This window comes from Xenopus tropicalis, chromosome 2, assembly GCF_000004195.4.
Source record: "Xenopus tropicalis strain Nigerian chromosome 2, UCB_Xtro_10.0, whole genome shotgun sequence".
Lineage (NCBI taxonomy): Eukaryota > Metazoa > Chordata > Amphibia > Anura > Pipidae > Xenopus > Xenopus tropicalis.
In genome coordinates, this window is record NC_030678.2 from 6,849,382 (window position 1) to 6,868,176 (window position 18,795).

An 18,795-nucleotide genomic window follows, 5' to 3' on the forward strand; every position below is an offset into this window, starting at 1 on the left:
TGTTCGTTAGTAACCGGTAGCTTCCTGTTTTTGTGTAGTCTGATTGCAGAACCCTGGCCCATAGCCCCGCCCTCATACGTCCAGCTGTCAGGAAATAAAGCCTTTATATAGTGGGATGGTTTTCCTTCACAGAGGAACGTTCAACTTAACATCATCTTTTAGCTGATACGGCTGATATTATTCTGCATTAGTTGTACTGTATATTGGTCTTCATTTGTATAACAACCAGATGGGTTTTAAAGGAAAACTAAACCCCCCAAACAATGTAGGTCTCTAAAAAAATATATTGCATAAACAGCTCATATGTAAAACCCTGCTTCATCTAAATAAACCATTTTCATATAAATATACTTATTTAGCAGTATGTGCCATTGGGTAATCCTAAATAGGAAACTGCCATTTTAAGTACTAAGGGCCGCCCCCTGGGATCATAGGAGTCACAGTGCACACAAACAAGCCAAGGCACACATACATGCTAGGCCCCATCAGCCAATGAATGGGCAGAGTTCTGCCTTTTGCAGCCTTGGCTGTTGGCTACGGGGCATGCTCAGTTCTTCTCAGCTCAGGTTACCAAACACGCCCTCCAGTCTAGCAGCCAATGAACAGATAGCACAGCTGGTTACCAAAAGAAACTCTGCTCTGGCTGTGCACTCTGCTGGGGAAACATGCTTTTCCTCCTAACCTCCTCTCCTGAGCTCAGCTCAACCTTTACAATGTTCAGTCCAAACAGGACTTTTTATCAAAGTAAGTTCTGCCTGTGTAAGCCTGCATTCTTCATTGCATGAACTTTACAGCGCACGTGCTCTTTGCAGATTAAATGTTAGAGGGAAAATGGGCTTTTTATTTGTTTTAGGCTGGTGAGTGGAGGAGGCTGTTTGGGCCTCTATATACATGAAATGCCAGAGCCTACTTTGCATTGTGCTGGGGTGGCAAAATTTAGACCTAGTCACCACTGTCTAGTAGCTTGGCCTATTTGGGCAGAGCTGCTAACAGTTTCAGACTACCCTGAGTGAGCTGCATTGCCTCCTGGTGCATTCCCCTCCATACTCAAAATAGGACCCCCCTCTTAATGCAACAAACCCCCAACATGGGGCACACAGGCACAGCTAGGACCCTTTGGCCTTGACTCCTTCCAGCAAACAGCAGCATATAATTATTTATATATCCAGATATATAGTTGCCAGCGCCACCTAGTGGCAGACAGAGGGATCTAATAATAGATATGGATGGATGTATAACTTTATATACATATATAAATGTGTATTTGCTGCTCATTGTAATGGTTTTATATCAATAGAGGCTCTAAATCATAAGAGGAGAAATATACACAGGCCATTCCATCAATGGGAAGGAAACTGACAAAATCAAAGCATAAAAAGACTAAATCGTCTAGGAAATATCTTTTTTAATGTTTGTCTAAATAGGAAAACTGTTTTCTGCACAATTAAAGAACACATTATTTAGGCAACTCCCCAATATCCATTCATTCCTCATTCTCACTGGGTTTATAGTTATGTGTAACTGTCACTGTGTCTGTCCCTTTCCCTTCCCTGCACTGCTGGTTCTGACTCCTGATACAACTCCCCAATACCCATTCATTCCTCATTCTCACTGGGTTTATAGTTATGTGTAACTGTCATTGTGTCTGTCCCTTTCCCTTCCCTGCACTGCTGGTTCTGACTCCTGATACAACTCCCCAATACCCATTCATTCCTCATTCTCACTGGGTTTATAGTTATGTGTAACTGTCACTGTGTCTGTCCCTTTCCCTTCCCTGCACTGCTGGTTCTGACTCCTGATACAACTCCCCAATATCCATTCATTCCTCATTCTCACTGGGTTTATAGTTATGTGTAACTGTCACTGTGTCTGTCCCTTTCCCTTCCCTGCACTGCTGGTTCTGACTCCTGATACAACTCCCCAATACCCATTCATTCCTCATTCTCACTGGGTTTATAGTTATGTGTAACTGTCACTGTGTCTGTCCCTTTCCCTTCCCTGCACTGCTGGTTCTGACTCCTGATACAACTCCCCAATATCCATTCATTCCTCATTCTCACTGGGTTTATAGTTATGTGTAACTGTCACTGTGTCTGTCCCTTTCCCTTCCCTGCACTGCTGGTTCTGACTCCTGATACAACTCCCCAATATCCATTCATTCCTCATTCTCACTGGGTTTATAGTTATGTGTAACTGTCTCTGTGTCTGTCCCTTTCCCTTCCCTGCACTGCTGGTTCTGACTCCTGATACAACTCCCCAATACCCATTCATCCCTCATTCTCACTGGGTTTATAGTTATGTGTAACTGTCACTGTGTCTGTCCCTTTCCCTTCCCTGCACTGCTGGTTCTGACTCCTGATACAACTCCCCAATATCCATTCATCCCTCATTCTCACTGGGTTTATAGTTATGTGTAACTGTCACTGTGTCTGTCCCTTTCCCTTCCCTGCACTGCTGGTTCTGACTCCTGATACAACTCCCCAATACCCATTCATTCCTCATTCTCACTGGGTTTATAGTTCTGTGTAACTGTCACTGCTGGTTCTGACTCCTGCAACAATGTAGCTGAAACTAAAGGAGACTTATACAGATAACAATACACCAGTACTAGGATTTATGACTACAAACACAGATCCATAAAACTCTTCTTTTTGTCAAAACGTTCCACACTCTGTAATCGTCCAATCACAACCCGTTGAGCACCACAATAATATGATTGGCTGAAAACTTTTTTAAAAAAGCTGCTATTTTACGCCTCAAACCAATCACATCGCTCTGCTTTTAGGGCACACTGCCATAAGCACCCCGGAAGTATCCTAACTTGTTTTCATGTGAGTTTACCCCCGCCCTATGTCTGAGGGGGACGGCCACACAGCAGCTCTCCGATTGGCCAAAAGTGTTGTTTCCTAAATCTGATTGGCTCCTCTTATTTACCAGCGGGCCAGTGGGCGTGAACGCTTCGACGGCGCTGTTCTGTTTACTTGCGTGATTGGTGCAGTGGGTGCTTGAGCTCCTCCCAGCCAGTCCTGGTAACAGTGTGATTGGCCAGCCACCGTGCAAGCTCCTCCCATTGAATCCCAGTTATTCCTGTCGCCAGAAGTGTCCCGTAGTTAGTCAGCATGACCCCGCTGAGCGTTCTGGTAGCGCCCTTCGTACTCCTGCTCCTTATTGGGCCGGGGGCGGCCTCCCCCTTCCCTCCGCGCAATGAGACTGCCCGGGTAGCGCGGTATGTAGCGCATCACTGTGACTGGGGCGCACTGGCCACTCTCTCCAGCCACTCGCCCGTACAGGGGCAGCCATTCGCCAATGTGTTCTCTGTCAGCGACGGGCCCAGGGAAGCCGGCAGTGGAGTCCCCTACCTGTACCTCACCACTATGGAGATCTCTGTGCAGGACCTACAGGTGAGAAGGGGCTGGGGTACCTAGTGGGTCAGGTGACCTGAGTGATGCTGTTTCCATAGTGATGGAGAAAGTTCACTTTCAGCCAATCCAGAGTGGTCCCTGAGGCGCCTCCTCCTAACAGTGGTTGCTAGGCGCTGAGTGACATAACACTATTGGGGACTATACAGGATATAGTAGAATATTGGCCATTATCTCATTCCCAGGTGTATTATTGCACTCACTGGGAGCTGGAGAAAGGTCTCAGCTTTCACTGTAAGTTACCCCCTGGCGGGGCCGCCATCAGAAATCACAGGGCCCCTTACAACAACATTTTCTGGCCCCCCCTGCTCTCACACCCTGCCCCCCAATGGCCCGTCTGCCAGTGACCCCTCCCATCGGTACAAAGGACACACAGACATTGGTAGCCAGGGCCCCCTAAATCATTGGTAGCCAGGGGTTACGTTTTGCATTGGTGCCAGCCCAGGGCCCCCTAAAACATTGCTGGTCCTCCTCCAGTGTCCTCATACTACCCCCTCCCCCAGCATCCTCCAGTGTCCTCCCCAGCATCCTCCAGCTCCCCCAAGTATCCTTCAGCTCCCCTCAGCGTCCTTCTCAGCATCCTCCAGCTCCCCCCAGCATCCTCCAGCTCCCCCAGTGTCCTTCCCAGCATCCTCCAGCTCCTCCAGTGTCCTCCCCAGCATCCTCCAGCTCTCCCCAGCATCCTCCAGCTCCTCCAGTGTCCTTCCCAGCATCCTCCAGCTCCCCCCAGCATCCTCCAGCTCCCCTCAGCGTCCTTCTCAGCATCCTCCAGCTCCCCCAGTGTCCTTCCCAGCATCCTCCAGTGTCCTCCCCAGCATCCTCCAGCTCCCCCAAGTATCCTCCAGCTCCCCTCAGCGTCTTTCTCAGCATCCTCCAGCTCTCCCCAGCATCCTCCAGCTCCCCCAGTGTCCTTCCCAGCATCCTCCAGCTCTCCCCAGTTCCTCCAGTGTCCTCCCCAGAATCCTCCAGCTCCCCCAGTGTCCTCCCCAGCGTCCTCCAGCTCCCCCCAGCGTCCTTCCCAGCATCCTCCAGCTCCATTCCATTCCCCAGCATCCTGCAGCTCCCTCCCAGCATCCTCCCGAGCATCTTACAGCTCCCACCAGCATCCTCCATCTCCCCCCCCCCAGTGACCTACAGCTTCCTGCGGCTCCCCCCAACTCCATCCTCCAGCGACCCCCTGCTTCCACTGTCCTTCGGCTGCGTCTGTTCCCCGGCTCCCCGCTGCATCCACACACTTTTATACGGTTTTACCCCGTGCGTACTGGCGTCACGTGCACACACTGGGCCTGACCAGTCAGGGCCCGCAATTCTTTAAAGGGGGCCCAAGCTAAAAAACTGTATCACAGCCTGGCCGCCTTTAAAGTGAGGATCGTCCGGGCCCAGGACAACTGTCCCCCCTGTGCCCCCCTGATGGCGGCCCTGCCCCCTGGCTGTTTAATTGCTGGTATTTCTAGTTCTACCCTCCCCTGGCAGGACTAGTCATGGAGAAGCAAAGCCAATTCTCTAACCATGAGAGGGGTAGGTCAGGAATATAAGGAGCGACATAATATTGACACTTGTGAAGTGTAAGCAAACAGGCTAAAATGGGTTGCACAAGTCACATTATATACCAAAAATAGTCTGACCCCCCCCCACCTTCTGCTTACAAAATCTCTAGTAAATAAGTGACTGACCCAGTTGGGAGAGACCATATTAACAGGTTAAACCTGCCTGTAAATGCCTGTGATTGGTCAGGAAGGCTACTGGATCACCCCGTTACCTAGGCCACTGAACCACCATTGGATCTTGAGGGGCTGTAAGCAGAGCCAGACTGGCGAGCTAATTCCGAAGAACTCTGTTGTCACATGGAAGCCAGTTGGCCGAGTCAGCGTGATTTAGCAGTTTGCGCTTTGCCAGTCAGCGCGGTATCTAGGGAACCAGGCAACCCTGAGATAAGCACATTTATTGGGACTTCTCGTTTTGTGGTTCATTGTGTAACAGTTCATATTCACTGTTAGTAACGTGAGCAGCACAAACAGGGTCCGAGTCCCAGAGGAGATGGGCCCTCATCAGGAGTCCAACCTCTGACCCATCTGCTGTAGTTGAACTACAAGTCAAGTACCCTCCACCTCTCTTGTAGGGATGCACCTTTTGTATAAATGTTGAATGAATACAGGACTAAATTGTAAAGGGAATGTAAACCCTTCTGCACAACCAAACGTTATTCAGCTGTTGCTGGACTACAAATCCCAGAATAATGTAACATATAATGAAGGGTGAGGCATGCTGGGAGCTGTAGTCCAGTAACAGGTTTGTATTCTTAAAGCAATATTGCACAATAAAACTTTTCCCTATATCCCCACAGCCAGCAACTGGGAAAAATCCTCCAATGAGAATCCCAGCTGATGTGAGTAAATCCGGCTCCCTGTTCTCTGTTCCTGCAATTGGAGTTGGGAGCAATAAGCACAGTTTCCCAGCACTGAACAAGTCTGTCCCTTTATCCCCATGTCTGATTCCTGTGCCATATAATGAGGGGAAAATGCCATCATTATCTCTATATGTAAGGTACCAGCAAGGGGCCTGACACGGGGAATCAGCATTCTCATTGGTCACTTCTCTTGCATTAATAATGAAGTCTTTTATCAGTAGCAATCTGATGGCAACGTCTCAGGATTTCACTTGTTGATTTGATTTTCCCCTTTTTTCATTTTAGGTGAACCCCAATGCCTCTCTCACCATGTCCCTGGCACAAACCCACTTCTGCAAGAAGGAAGGCTTCGACCCCCAGAGCCCCCTCTGCGCCCACATAATACTCTCTGGGAGCGTTCAGCAGGTAAATACGCCCAGTGTGTTGCTGTAGTTGAACTGCACAGGCTGTGAGCACGTTTAGGGGATAATGAAGTGTAATGCAAAGCTGAAGCTGCAGGCTGAGTGGGTAACACCTGGATAGAATGGAAGGGAAAGCTTTATTATACATTATTATATTCCAATCAAATATACAAATGGAGCCATAATGAGCTAGAAATACAGGAGAATATGTGGTGTAACCTGCTGTTAATCATTCACCCCTAGTTGGACGGCGCAGAGAGCGACGCGGCCAAGTTGGCCCTATTCAGCCGCCACCCTGAGATGGAGAGCTGGCCCCGCGATCACAACTGGTTTTTCGCCAAACTCAACATCACTAATATCTGGGTGCTGGACTATTTCGGTGGGATTAAAACCGTGACACCGGACGAGTATTACAGCGCCAAGCCCTAGTAAGTCATTCATGTGTTTATCTTGTTGCTCTATGTTTCCCATTGTACCACGCTGAGCTGGTAGAGTGCGTATCCCCCCCCACGCTGAAGGCAAGTTGGTCTGAATTCCAGGGCCAGTCTTATAAACTGCGGGGCCCAATTGGGCTGGGGGGAAATAGTCCCTGCCTATTGCTCTGTGACTAATAGTGTAACCCTGCCTTTTCACCTCTCTTTCTCTTGTTCTATTGGCCCCCAACATTTCATGTGGCCCCCAAGCTCTGGGCACTGACACACCAAGCATACTATATACAGAGTGAGACTATTGGCCCCCAAGCTCTGGGCACTGATACACCAAGCATACTATATACAGAGTGATTATTGGCCCCCCAAGCACTGGGCACTGACACACCAAGCATACTATATACAGAGTGATTATTGGCCCCCCCAGCACACTATACACAGTGACAGACAGAGGGCACCCAGGGGTAGCAGTAGGAACGCAGTGCCCACTTTGTGTTTAATGTCCCAGAACCCATAGCAGCATTACCGGGCAATCATTGTTGGGGGTGGGCTGGGCAGCTTATGTGCTTATTCCCACTGGTGCGGGGCTCTATTGACCTAAGGCCGGCCCTGCTGTATATATGTGTAACTGCCCTGTGGGGAGTATTTGTCCAGCAAGCCTATGGCAGCTCCCCCCCTTACGTATAAACACAGTTATACAGAGCACCCTGCTATTATGTTCATACTATTATTTCAAAGCACTGAACATGTAAGAGAAGGTATTAATATGGTCTATTTCCCCTTTAATACCCGAGATATGGCTGTACCCAGGCTGCAGCCTATGGGCCAGCCCCAGACAGACGTATGCCGGTACTTTCTAACCGACTTTAAGTACATATTTGTTATCAGGGTTTCTATTACAGCGCTCACCGGCCGTATATATATTTTATTAGTGCAGCCGGGAATCTCAGGGATGGGGTGCGGGTACCTCGGGCCCTTTCATGCTGAGCCTCGTTAGAACATTCACCAAGGAATCTCCATTGCTCTATTTGTACTGATTCCTACAGGGCCGGCTGCATCTCCCAGTGAATATTTCACTAGCCCTGTTCCACCGAGCCGCCCCTTGTCTCTCGTAGCCAGGTAAAGAGCCGCATTTACCGGCCCATTCTGCCCAAATATCCGCCCTAATGGAATGTGTTCTCCCGACAGGAGCTGTTCCGGCCCCGATGGAGCTAATGAAGCCGCCGTCTCCCTGACCTACTTCTACTTTTCTTTCTGCCTCTTTCCCCGTCTCTTTGCTTTGTGTGCGAGACCTGCGAGTGCAGCAAACTGTCTGTAATGTGAAGCATAGAGAGGATTTACAGCTTATACAGGATAGGCTGATAGAAATTTAATGAAGGGTATTAGGCCAGGGGCCAGCGCCGAATCCCAGCTCCCCGTTCAGCTGATAGGGCTGTTTTACTATCGCTAGAAATAAATAGACTCATAAGAAAGCCTTTATAACGGGCAGTAAAAGGCAAATTAAACCTGCCCGTCAGCGGATTAAAGTGCAAACAAGTTGGAATCCTCCTGCTTGTGGGCTGAACCCCGCACACAGCTTTTTTAGCTTAGTAGCCTGGAGCGTGGGCTTGTTTGATTGTCATTATTATTACAGGTATGGGATACCTTCAGGGTCGGACTGGGGGGTGCAGGGCCCACCGGGGCTCCCGCCCACCCGTCTCCCACCTGACTTTCTCCCCGTGCGCGTCAGGGGAGGAACAGTCAGTAGTAGGAGCTCCGGCAAGGGTCGGACTGGGCCGTCGGGGCCCACTAGGGTTGGGGGCCCACCCAGTCCGACCTTGGATCCCTAATCCGGAAACCCGTTATCCAGAAAGCTCCGAATTACAGAAAGCCTGTCTCCCATAGACTCCGTTTTAATCAAATAATTCAAACTGATTCCTTTTTTCTCTGTAATAATAAAACAGTACCTTGTAATTGATCCTTATTGAATGTAAAACCATCCTATTGGGTTTAATTAATGTTTTATTGATTTTTTAGTAGACTTAAGGTATGGAGATCCGATTTACGGAAAGACCCCTTATCCGGAATACCCTTGGTCCCGAGCATTCTGGATAACAGGTCCAGGGATGTTCACCTTGGAGTTAACTTTTAGTATGATGTAGAGAGTAATATTCTCTGACTATTTGCAATTGGTCTTCATTTTTTATTTGGACTTTTTTAGTTATTTCGTTGGACGTTCTGCAGCCAGTTTTGAGTTTCAGCCGCTATCTGGTTGCTAGGGTCCACATTACCTTAGCAATCAGGGAGTAGTTTGAATAATTAGTCACATGGTACAACAGAATCAGTTTCGGGAACACCCCCTACGCACTATTGGCTTTCTGCATACGACTCCGTAGCTTTGCGTCATTTTCCAGCCATTGCGACCCAGTTCAGCACTTTCTAAAGGATAAATAAATGGCAGAATATATTTTTACACAATGTTCTATGTATAAGTGATTTATTTTTGATACTGCCGGTGACAGCTTTATATCTGATTGATTGGCCCCCCCCCCTCGGGGCAGATTTGTTTCCAAACTGAGCCAGAAATAAAAATATTATATTTCTATGGTTAATTACGAGATGATTTATTTAATGGGCGTGTGGTTTGTTCTCGGACACTAGTGGTTTGACCCGGAATCACCCACTCGCTAGTGGTTTGGTCACAAGTGAGATCGTTGTGGGTTCAATGAGCTGGAAAGGAAAAAGTCAATTAACCATTATGGTGCCATTTGGGCGAGTGATTCCGGATTAATAGCTCAGACTTTCCGCTTCGTTTCCCTCTCACCTTGAGCTACGGCGGCTGAGAAACAGAAATCAGCGAATATTCCCCCTCTGTCACCGATAGAAGCACAAACGGACACGGCCATTTCCTCGGCAGAACAATCCATCATTGGCACGGGCAGCCCGGATGGTTCCGCCGGCATCATCTGACCATTGCTTAAAGGGACACGGCCATGATATTTATGGGGCACTTTTATTTCTAAATGACACTGTTACACAGCAAATAATTCCCTCTGCCATTTAACCTTTTATTCTAATATCCTTATCATTTACAGTAGGGGGTACATTATCCCTTATAATACATGAGTGATACTCAGAGTTCCCTGTATAACTCAGCCTGCAGCCTTGTGCCTTTATATGGGGGGCACAGAACCCCTCAGTGACTGCTAATATCCTTATCATTTACAGTAGGGGGTACATTATCCCTTATAATACATGAGTGATACTCAGAGTTCCCTGTATAACTCAGCCTGCAGCCTTGTGCCTTTATATGGGGGGCACAGAACCCCTCAGTGACTGCTAATATCCTTATCATTTACAGTAGGGGGTACATTATCCCTTATAATACATGAGTGATACTCAGAGTTCCCTGTATAACTCAGCCTGCAGCCTTGTGCCTTTATATGGGCACAGAACCCCTCAGTGACTGCTAATATCCTTATAATAATGGATACTAAGGGTGCATTATTCTCTGTATATTCAGTATTCACCCATTAATCTATACTTAACACTGAGTAATATATCTATATTATCACACAAGTAGATAAATATTTTTTTTTACTAATTATCAGTAAATTCCAAAATACTCCTCTTGCTGAAAGTTCTATTTATTTATATTTGCTGCTCTCTGTACCCTTGCGGATCAAGCAAAGTTATTTATTCTGGGCTGCAAAATGCCAGTAAATCTCCCGGGGCAGCTCATTTTATTGCCCCGAGCAGTCTCCTTGGACTCGTTACAGTATCAGAGATTTGGACAGGTCCTCCTGTAAAACTGTGCTCATCAAAAAGATTGGTTGCCGGCGATTTAACGGGTTTATTTACCTCCAGGAAAGGTGACTGTGGCCTCAAATCATATATTGGGGATTGCAGGAATCTTCTATTACTGGATATACTGGGGGGGGGGGGGGGGGGGTAATAAATGTAAAATGGCAAAACCAGATCTTAACATAATCACATTGGGCTGATGGCTGTTTGTATAGGGCTCTTATTAGGGCAGGGAGGGAAGGGTGAAATATGGGAAAACATAGGAAATTAATCATATTAAACAATAATTGCATATATACATTATGGATCCTCAACCACTGTTGGTAAACTACAACTCTCCGAAACCCCTAAGTGCACTGGGAACTGTGGTGTCCCTAAATCCAAACCTGCACTACTGCAAGGCACCACTAGATGGCGAGAGAGCATGAGGTTTGGTAGGACGTGACTTTGTATGTGAATCTTAAAGGGACCCTGTCATGATATTTATGGGGCACTTTTTATCTCTAAATGACACTGTTACACAGCAAATAATTCCCTCTGCCATTTAACCTTTTATTCTTGAACCAACATATGTATTTGTAGCTGTAATATTGGTGTGTAGGCGCCATCTCAGTGCCTTGTGCCTGAGTCTGAGCTTTCAGCCAGCGCTACCCATTAGAACTGCTTTCAGCTAACCTATTGTTTCTCCTACTCCCATGTAACTGGAGGAGTCCCAAGCCGGACTTGGATTTCTTACTATTGAGTGCTATTCTGATACCTACTGGGGGCTGCTATCTTGCTCCCTTCCCATTGTTCTGCTGATCGGCTGCTGGGGGTGAGGGGGGGGATATCACTCCAACTTGCAGCGCAGCAGTAAAGTGAGACTGAGTCTGAGCTTTCAGAAGGAGCCAGCACTACACATTAGAACTGCTTTCAGCTAACCTATTGTTTCTCCTACTCCCATGTAACTGGAGGAGTCCCAAGCCGGACTTGGATTTCTTACTATTGAGTGCTATTCTGATACCTACTGGGAGCTGCTATCTTGCTCCCTTCCCATTGTTCTGCTGATCGGCTGCTGGGGGGGGGATATCACTCCAACTTGCAGCGCAGCAGTAAAGTGAGAGTGAAGTTTATCAGAGCACAGGTCACATGGCTGTGGCACCCTGGGAAATGAAGAATACGGCTAGCCCCATGGGAAAAACAGATTACAATGCAGGATTCTGCTGGAGAAGTTCTATTAACTTACAGCAGAGGAAGAGCCTACAAGGTATATACATAAAGAGTCTAGAAATGAGCCCTGGGTGATGTTGTTGAACTGCACCTTCATGCCTCCTATTATAAAGTATTGGTATCCGGCAGATATAGGCCACGAAGAGACCCCTCAGCAAGGGTTAAACCTCCCTTTCATACGACGGGTTCTTTTCTTTGAATGACATTGGCACCTTCAGTACTCGGTGACCCAGTTTTATTAACACAGGAAGTCACGCTGCGTTTCACAGTTTTGTTTTTAATTTTGTTTTCAGTTTGGTTGTTTTTTTACAATGATACCGGTGGGGATGATTCAGCCAATAGGAAAAGCTCTCAGTCTGGGGAAAGCCCATACATACAGCGAGCGTCGGTCTATAATCTATCTATCTATAAATGTGAATGAAACACAAAATATTGCGGATTGATGTTACCGGCCCTTTAAGGGAAACAATATGGCAGCTCCCACCTGAAAGAAGAAGTGCTTAGTTCCTGCTGGAAGCTTTACCCTCATGCTGACTAAAGGAAACATAAACCCCATCTTCTGAGCATTATTTTTTTAGTTTTCAAGATAGTAGCAGTTTTAACATAGCTAATAGAATACATTTGATAAAACAGCGTCACCTGCTGGTCATTTCAGCCACGAAAAGTCTTGTGCTGTTACTCTGCTTAGAATCACCATAGAAATGCCACATGACTCTCCTCTGCTCACTAACTTCATTTCCTGAGCAACATCACAAGATTTCCTTTCCTTACCAACTTTATGGGGCACTTTTTATCTCTAAATGACACTGTTACACAGCAAATAATTCCCTCTGCCATTTAACCTTTTATTCTTGTACCAACAAATGTATTTGTAGCTGTAATATTGGTGTGTAGGCGCCATCTCAGTGCCTTGTGCCTGAGTCTGAGCTTTCAGCCAGCGCTACACATTAGAACTGCTTTCAGCTAACCTATTGTTTCTCCTACTCCCATGTAACTGGAGGAGTCCCAAGCCGGACTTGGATTTCTTACTATTGAGTGCTATTCTGATACCTACTGGGAGCTGCTATCTTGCTCCCTTCCCATTGTTCTGCTGATTGGCTGCTGGGGGTGAGGGGGGGGGGATATCACTCCAACTTGCAGCGCAGCAGTAAAGTGTGCCTGAGTCTGAGCTTTCAGCCAGCGCTACACATTAGAACTGCTTTCAGCTAACCTATTGTTTCTCCTACTCCCATGTAACTGGAGGAGTCCCAAGCCGGACTTGGATTTCTTACTATTGAGTGCTATTCTGATACCTACTGGGAGCTGCTATCTTGCTCCCTTCCCATTGTTCTGCTGATCGGCTGCTGGGGGGGAGGGGGGTTGGATATCACTCCAACTTGCAGCGCAGCAGTAAAGTGTGCCTGAGTCTGAGCTTTCAGCCAGCGCTACACATTAGAACTGCTTTCAGCTAACCTATTGTTTCTCCTACTCCCATGTAACTGGAGGAGTCCCAAGCCGGACTTGGATTTCAAAGTTAAATATAAAAAAAATCTGCTGGCCAGGATCTGCTTGCCCACCCTTATGCTACAATGCAGGTCAGTAGGGGGCTATGGGGGGGTACATATTACAGAACAACATCTCGGGAATTTACGCTACATATTTTCTGTAGAGTCGGCACAAAGTAAAGCGCATTTCTGAGAACACAAACGTCTCCTCTCTGAGTGTCTCAATTCTCAGCCCATAATGTCAGAAACCTCAAAGAAGCCACACGTCAGTATTAATCAGGGGCATTAAATTGCGCAACAGGAAGTCTCCCCTTAACCCCTTATCTGCACTAAAGATTAAATTCAGAGTCTCACAGGGCCGAGTGCCTCCCAGCCGACAGTCAAACCTAAAGCGACTGATACAGAACAGAAGATTAATAGTTAAATAAAGGAATATTGGCCTGGAACATAATATTTGTAATTGGATAGAGAACTGGCTGAAGGATAGAGTACAAAGAGTGGGGGGTAAATGGAACATTTTCTAATTGGGCCAGTGTGGTTAGTGGGTACCGCAGGGGTCAGTCCTTGGGCCTTTGCTTTTTAACTTGTTTATTAATGACCTGGAGGGGGGCATAGACAGTACTGTTTCTATTTGTGCCGACGACAAAACGGGAAAACTGGGCATCAAACTGGGAAATGAGGTTCAATGTGGATAATTGTGGATCTCCTTCCTCTTGTGTCTTTGACTCTTAACTTATTGCAACTGTATCTTTTATTTATTTGTATTTATTGTTATACTGTGTATTTATCTATTATTATCTTAATAACCCCCTGTTTGTATTAATGAATTCTACTGTGCAGCGCTGCGTACATAAGTAGCACTTTATAAATAAAGATATACATACATATACAAGTGCAAAGTTCTGCCCTTTGGTAGAAATAATATAAATGTGACATACACTAAATGGGATTGTGTTGGGGGTTTCCTTAATGGAGAAGGATCTAGGGGTTTTTGTTGATAACAAGTTGTCTAATTCCAGGCAGTGTCATTCTGTGGCTACTAAAGCAAATAAAGTGCTGTCTTGTATAAAAAAGGGCATTGACTCAAGGGGTGAGAACATAATTTTGCCCCTTTATAGGTCCCTGGTAAGGCCTCACCTTGAGTATGGGGGGCAGTAACAGTGAGTATGGGGGGCAGTAACAGTGAGTATGGGGGGCAGTAACAGTGAGTGTGGGGGGCAGTAACAGTGAGTGTGGGGGGCAGTGACAGTGAGTGTGGGGGGCAGTGACAGTGAGTGTGGGGGGCAGTGACAGTGAGTGTGGGGGGCAGTGACAGTGAGTATGGGGGGGCAGTGACAGTGAGTATGGGGGGGCAGTGACAGTGAGTATGGGGGGGCAGTGACAGTGAGTATGGGGGGGCAGTGACAGTGAGTGTGGGGGGCAGTGACAGTGAGTGTGGGGGGCAGTGACAGTGAGTGTGGGGGGCAGTGACAGTGAGTATGGGGGGGCAGTGACAGTGAGTATGGGGGGCAGTGACAGTGAGTATGGGGGGGCAGTGACAGTGAGTATGGGGGGGCAGTGACAGTGAGTATGGGGGGGCAGTGACAGTGAGTATGAGGGGGCAGTGACAGTGAGTATGGGGGGCAGTGACAGTGAGTATGGGGGGCAGTGACAGTGAGTATGGGGGGGCAGTAACAGTGAGTATGGGGGGGCAGTAACAGTGAGTATGGGGGCAGTTTTGGGCTCCAGTCCTTAAGAAGGATATTAATGAGCTGGAGAGAGTGCAGAGACTGCAACTAAACTGGTAAAGGGGATGGAAGGGTTAAACTATGGGGTTGGAAGGGGTAAAACTTGATGGACTTTGGTCTTTTACTTAACTATGTAACTTGAGACGGGCAAATGGATATGTCGATGTGTATAACACAGGGTTAGCAATGAAAACAAAAAATATAAATCCATTTAAAGAAACTTTTGTTCTTGATTTTTTTAATTAGTTAAAACTTTTGCTATTGCACCTTATTCAGAAAGTGACTTGTGTTATCTGGGGCCCCTAGGGCTCTGCCCCCCGAGATCTTTCTCCCCAGAGACTGTAGGGTTGGGCTTTGTAAAGGGGCAATAGGGGCATTTACTTAATTACCCCAGTTTCTTTATTAGCTAATGAATCAATGCTAATTAGCTGTATGTAAACATATCCCAGGTCAGTAGGAAGGGTCCCTTCTCCAGGGCAGGTCAGTAGAGGAGACCGACTGAGGGGCCCCATTGGTGGGTCTCATATAGGCTCCTGGGGGCCGGGGCCCATAGCAAGAGCCTCGATACTCCTCTATATGAACCCTATGCAGCGGTGTATCTGTGTGAGGAGCAGCTGATGTTCCCGCTGGTGACTGACAAGGCGGAATCCGCTGCCAAATCCAATGTCGGTGACACCCCCTCCTGCAGCAGAGCCCCCCGGTCTCATCCTGGGGAGACAAATGAGCTGTCAGGGCTGCTGGGAAGCCAATATCAGCTAATAGTCATAATGGGAATTGTAGCTGCCTATCCCTATGGGACCCGCACAGCCACTCCAATTATTATTATTGGGGGGTTAGCCGGGCAGGATGGGGCCGCAGAGCCACTCCCTCTGTGACTGGGGGGGAGAATCCAGGGGGTGAGAGATGGGATGGGGGGAGTGGGAACGCCCCAGGGAATGATGGGTAACAATAGGTTCCCCACAACATCTCTTGAAAAGTTGTATATATGATTTTTAATAAATATCAGATGAAAACACTTCTGAGTGAGGTGACTTGTGAACTGGAGAAAATTCATAGTTTGCTAAATATATATATAGAAATGAATGAAAAGAATCAAAGCGCAGAATGGGATGAGAAAGAATGAACACGAGGGAAGTGGGGAGGGAATGAAGGAACGCGAGGGAAGCGGGGAGGGAATGAAAGAACGCGAGGGAAGCGGGGAGGGAATGAAGGAACGTGAGGGAAGCGGGGAGGAAATAAAGGAACACGAGGGAAGCGGGGAGGGAATGAAGGAACGCGAGGGAAGCGGGGAGGGAATGAAGGAACACGAGGGAAGCGGGGAGGGAATGAAGGAACAGGAGGGAAGCGGGGAGGGAATGAAGGAACAGGAGGGAAGCGGGGAGGGAATGAAGGAACGCGAGGGAAGCGGGGAGGGAATGAAGGAACGCGAGGGAAGCGGGGAGGGAATGAAGGAAGGAACGCGAGGGAAGCGGGGAGGGAATGAAGGAACGCGAGGGAAGCGGGGAGGGAATGAAGGAACGCGAGGGAAGCGGGGAGGGAATGAAGGAACGCGAGGGAAGCGGGGAGGGAATGAAGGAACGCGAGGGAAGAGGGGAGGGAATGAAGGAACGCGAGGGAAGTGGGGAGGGAATGAAGGAACGCGAGGGAAGCGGGGAGGGAATGAAGGAACGCGAGGGAAGCGGGGAGGGAATGAAGGAACGCGAGGGAAGCGGGGAGGGAATGAAGGAACGCGAGGGAAGCGGGGAGGGAATGAAGGAACGCGAGGGAAGCGGGGAGGGAATGAAGGAACGCGAGGGAAGCGGGGAGGGAATGAAGGAACGCGAGGGAAGCGGGGAGGGAATGAAGGAACAGGAGGGAAGCGGGGAGGGAATGAAGGAACGCGAGGGAAGCGGGGAGGGAATGAAGGAACGCGAGGGAAGCGGGGAGGGAATGAAGGAACACGAAGGAAGCGGGGAGGGAATGAAGGAACGCGAGGGAAGCGGGGAGGGAATGAAGGAACGCGAGGGAAGCGGGGAGGGAATGAAGGAACGTGAGGGAAGCGGGGACAGAATGAATGAACACGAGGGAAGCGGGGAGGGAATGAAGGAACAGGAGGGAAGCGGGGAGGGAATGAAGGAACGCGAGGGAAGCGGGGAGGGAATGAAGGAACAGGAGGGAAGCGGGGAGGGAATGAAGGAACAGGAGGGAAGCGGGGAGGGAATGAAGGAACAGGAGGGAAGCGGGGAGGGAATGAAGGAACAGGAGGGAAGCGGGGAGGGAATGAAGGAACGCGAGGGAAGCGGGGAGGGAATGAAGGAACGCGAGGGAAGCGGGGAGGGAATAAAGGAACGCGAGGGAAGAGGGGAGGGAATAAAGGAACGCGAGGGAAGCGGGGAGGGAATGAAGGAACGCGAGGGAAGCGGGGAGGGAATGAAGGAACAGGAGGGAAGCGGGGAGGGAATTAAGGAACAGGAGGGAAGCGGGGAGGGAATGAAGGAACAGGAGGGAAGCGGGGAGGGAATGAAGGAACGCGAGGGAAGAGGGGAGGGAATAAAGGAACAGGAGGGAAGCGGGGAGGGAATGAAGGAACAGGAGGGAAGAGGGGAGGGAATGAAGGAACAGGAGGGAAGCGGGGAGGGAATGAAGGAACATAAGGGAAGCGGGGAGGGAATGAAGGAACGCGAGGGAAGAGGGGAGGGAATGAAGGAACAGGAGGGAAGCGGGGAGGGAATAAAGGAACATAAGGGAAGCGGGGAGGGAATGAAGGAACGCGAGGGAAGAGGGGAGGGAATGAAGGAACAGGAGGGAAGCGGGGAGGGAATGAAGGAACGCGAGGGAAGCGGGGAGGGAATGAAGGAACGCGAGGGAAGAGGGGAGGGAATAAAGGAACAGGAGGGAAGCGGGGAGGGAATGAAGGAACGCGAGGGAAGAGGGGAGGGAATAAAGGAACAGGAGGGAAGCGGGGAGGGAATGAAGGAACAGGAGGGAAGAGGGGAGGGAATGAAGGAACAGGAGGGAAGCGGGGAGGGAATGAAGGAACAGGAGGGAAGCGGGGAGGGAATGAAGGAACGCGAGGGAAGAGGGGAGGGAATAAAGGAACAGGAGGGAAGCGGGGAGGGAATGAAGGAACAGGAGGGAAGCGGGGAGGGAATGAAGGAACAGGAGGGAAGCGGGGAGGGAATGAAGGAACGCGAGGGAAGCGGGGAGGGAATGAAGGAACGCGAGGGAAGAGGGGAGGGAATAAAGGAACAGGAGGGAAGCGGGGAGGGAATGAAGGAACAGGAGGGAAGCGGGGAGGGAATGAAGGAACAGGAGGGAAGCGGGGAGGGAATGAAGGAACACGAGGGAAGAGGGGAGGGAATAAAGGAACGCGAGGGAAGCGGGGAGGGAATGAAGGAACGCGAGGGAAGCGGGGAGGGAATGAAGGAACGCGAGGGAAGCGGGGAGGGAATAAAGGAACGCGAGGGAAGAGGGGAGGGAATAAAGGAACGCGAGGGAAGCGGGGAGGGAATGAAGGAACGCGAGGGAAGCGGGGAGGGAATGAAGGAACGCGAGGGAAGCGGGGAGGGAATGAAGGAACGCGAGGGAAGAGGGGAGGGAATGAAGGAACGCGAGGGAAGAGGGGAGGGAATGAAGGAACGCGAGGGAAGCGGGGAGGGAATGAAGGAACGCGAGGGAAGCGGGGAGGGAATAAAGGAACGCGAGGGAAGAGGGGAGGGAATAAAGGAACGCGAGGGAAGCGGGGAGGGAATGAAGGAACGCGAGGGAAGCGGGGAGGGAATGAAAGAACGCGAGGGAAGCGGGGAGGGAATAAAGGAACGGGAGGGAAGCGGGGAGGGAATGAAGGAACGCGAGGGAAAGCGGGGAGGGAATGAAGGAACGCGAGGGAAGCGGGGAGGGAATGAAGGAACGCGAGGGAAGCGGGGAGGGAATGAAGGAACGGGGAAGGGGGAAGCGG

At 49.2% G+C, this 18,795-nt stretch overlaps 1 protein-coding gene across 1 annotated transcript; it reads left to right on the plus strand.

Moving 5' to 3' along the window:
• Positions 1-2,763: 2,763 nt before the first annotated feature.
• On the plus strand, positions 2,764-9,246 carry creg1 (cellular repressor of E1A stimulated genes 1). Its single transcript, XM_002936230.5, has 4 exons — positions 2,764-3,401; positions 6,112-6,231; positions 6,471-6,655; positions 7,844-9,246. Coding segments are annotated over exons 1-4 (588 nt in total). The 5' UTR covers positions 2,764-3,119; the 3' UTR covers positions 7,845-9,246.
• Positions 9,247-18,795: the final 9,549 nt, after the last annotated feature.

What these genes read in the sequence shown, in the direction of transcription:
- creg1 (XM_002936230.5), top strand. Translation starts at nt 3,120, where the DNA reads ATGACCCCGCTGAGCGTTCTGGTAGCGCCCTTCGTACTCCTGCTCCTT. An exon ending in TCTCTGTGCAGGACCTACAG is followed by an intron (nt 3,402 to 6,111) that starts GTGAGAAGGGGC and finishes TTTTCATTTTAG; the next exon opens with GTGAACCCCAATGCCTCTCT. An exon ending in TCTCTGGGAGCGTTCAGCAG is followed by an intron (nt 6,232 to 6,470) that starts GTAAATACGCCC and finishes ATTCACCCCTAG; the next exon opens with TTGGACGGCGCAGAGAGCGA.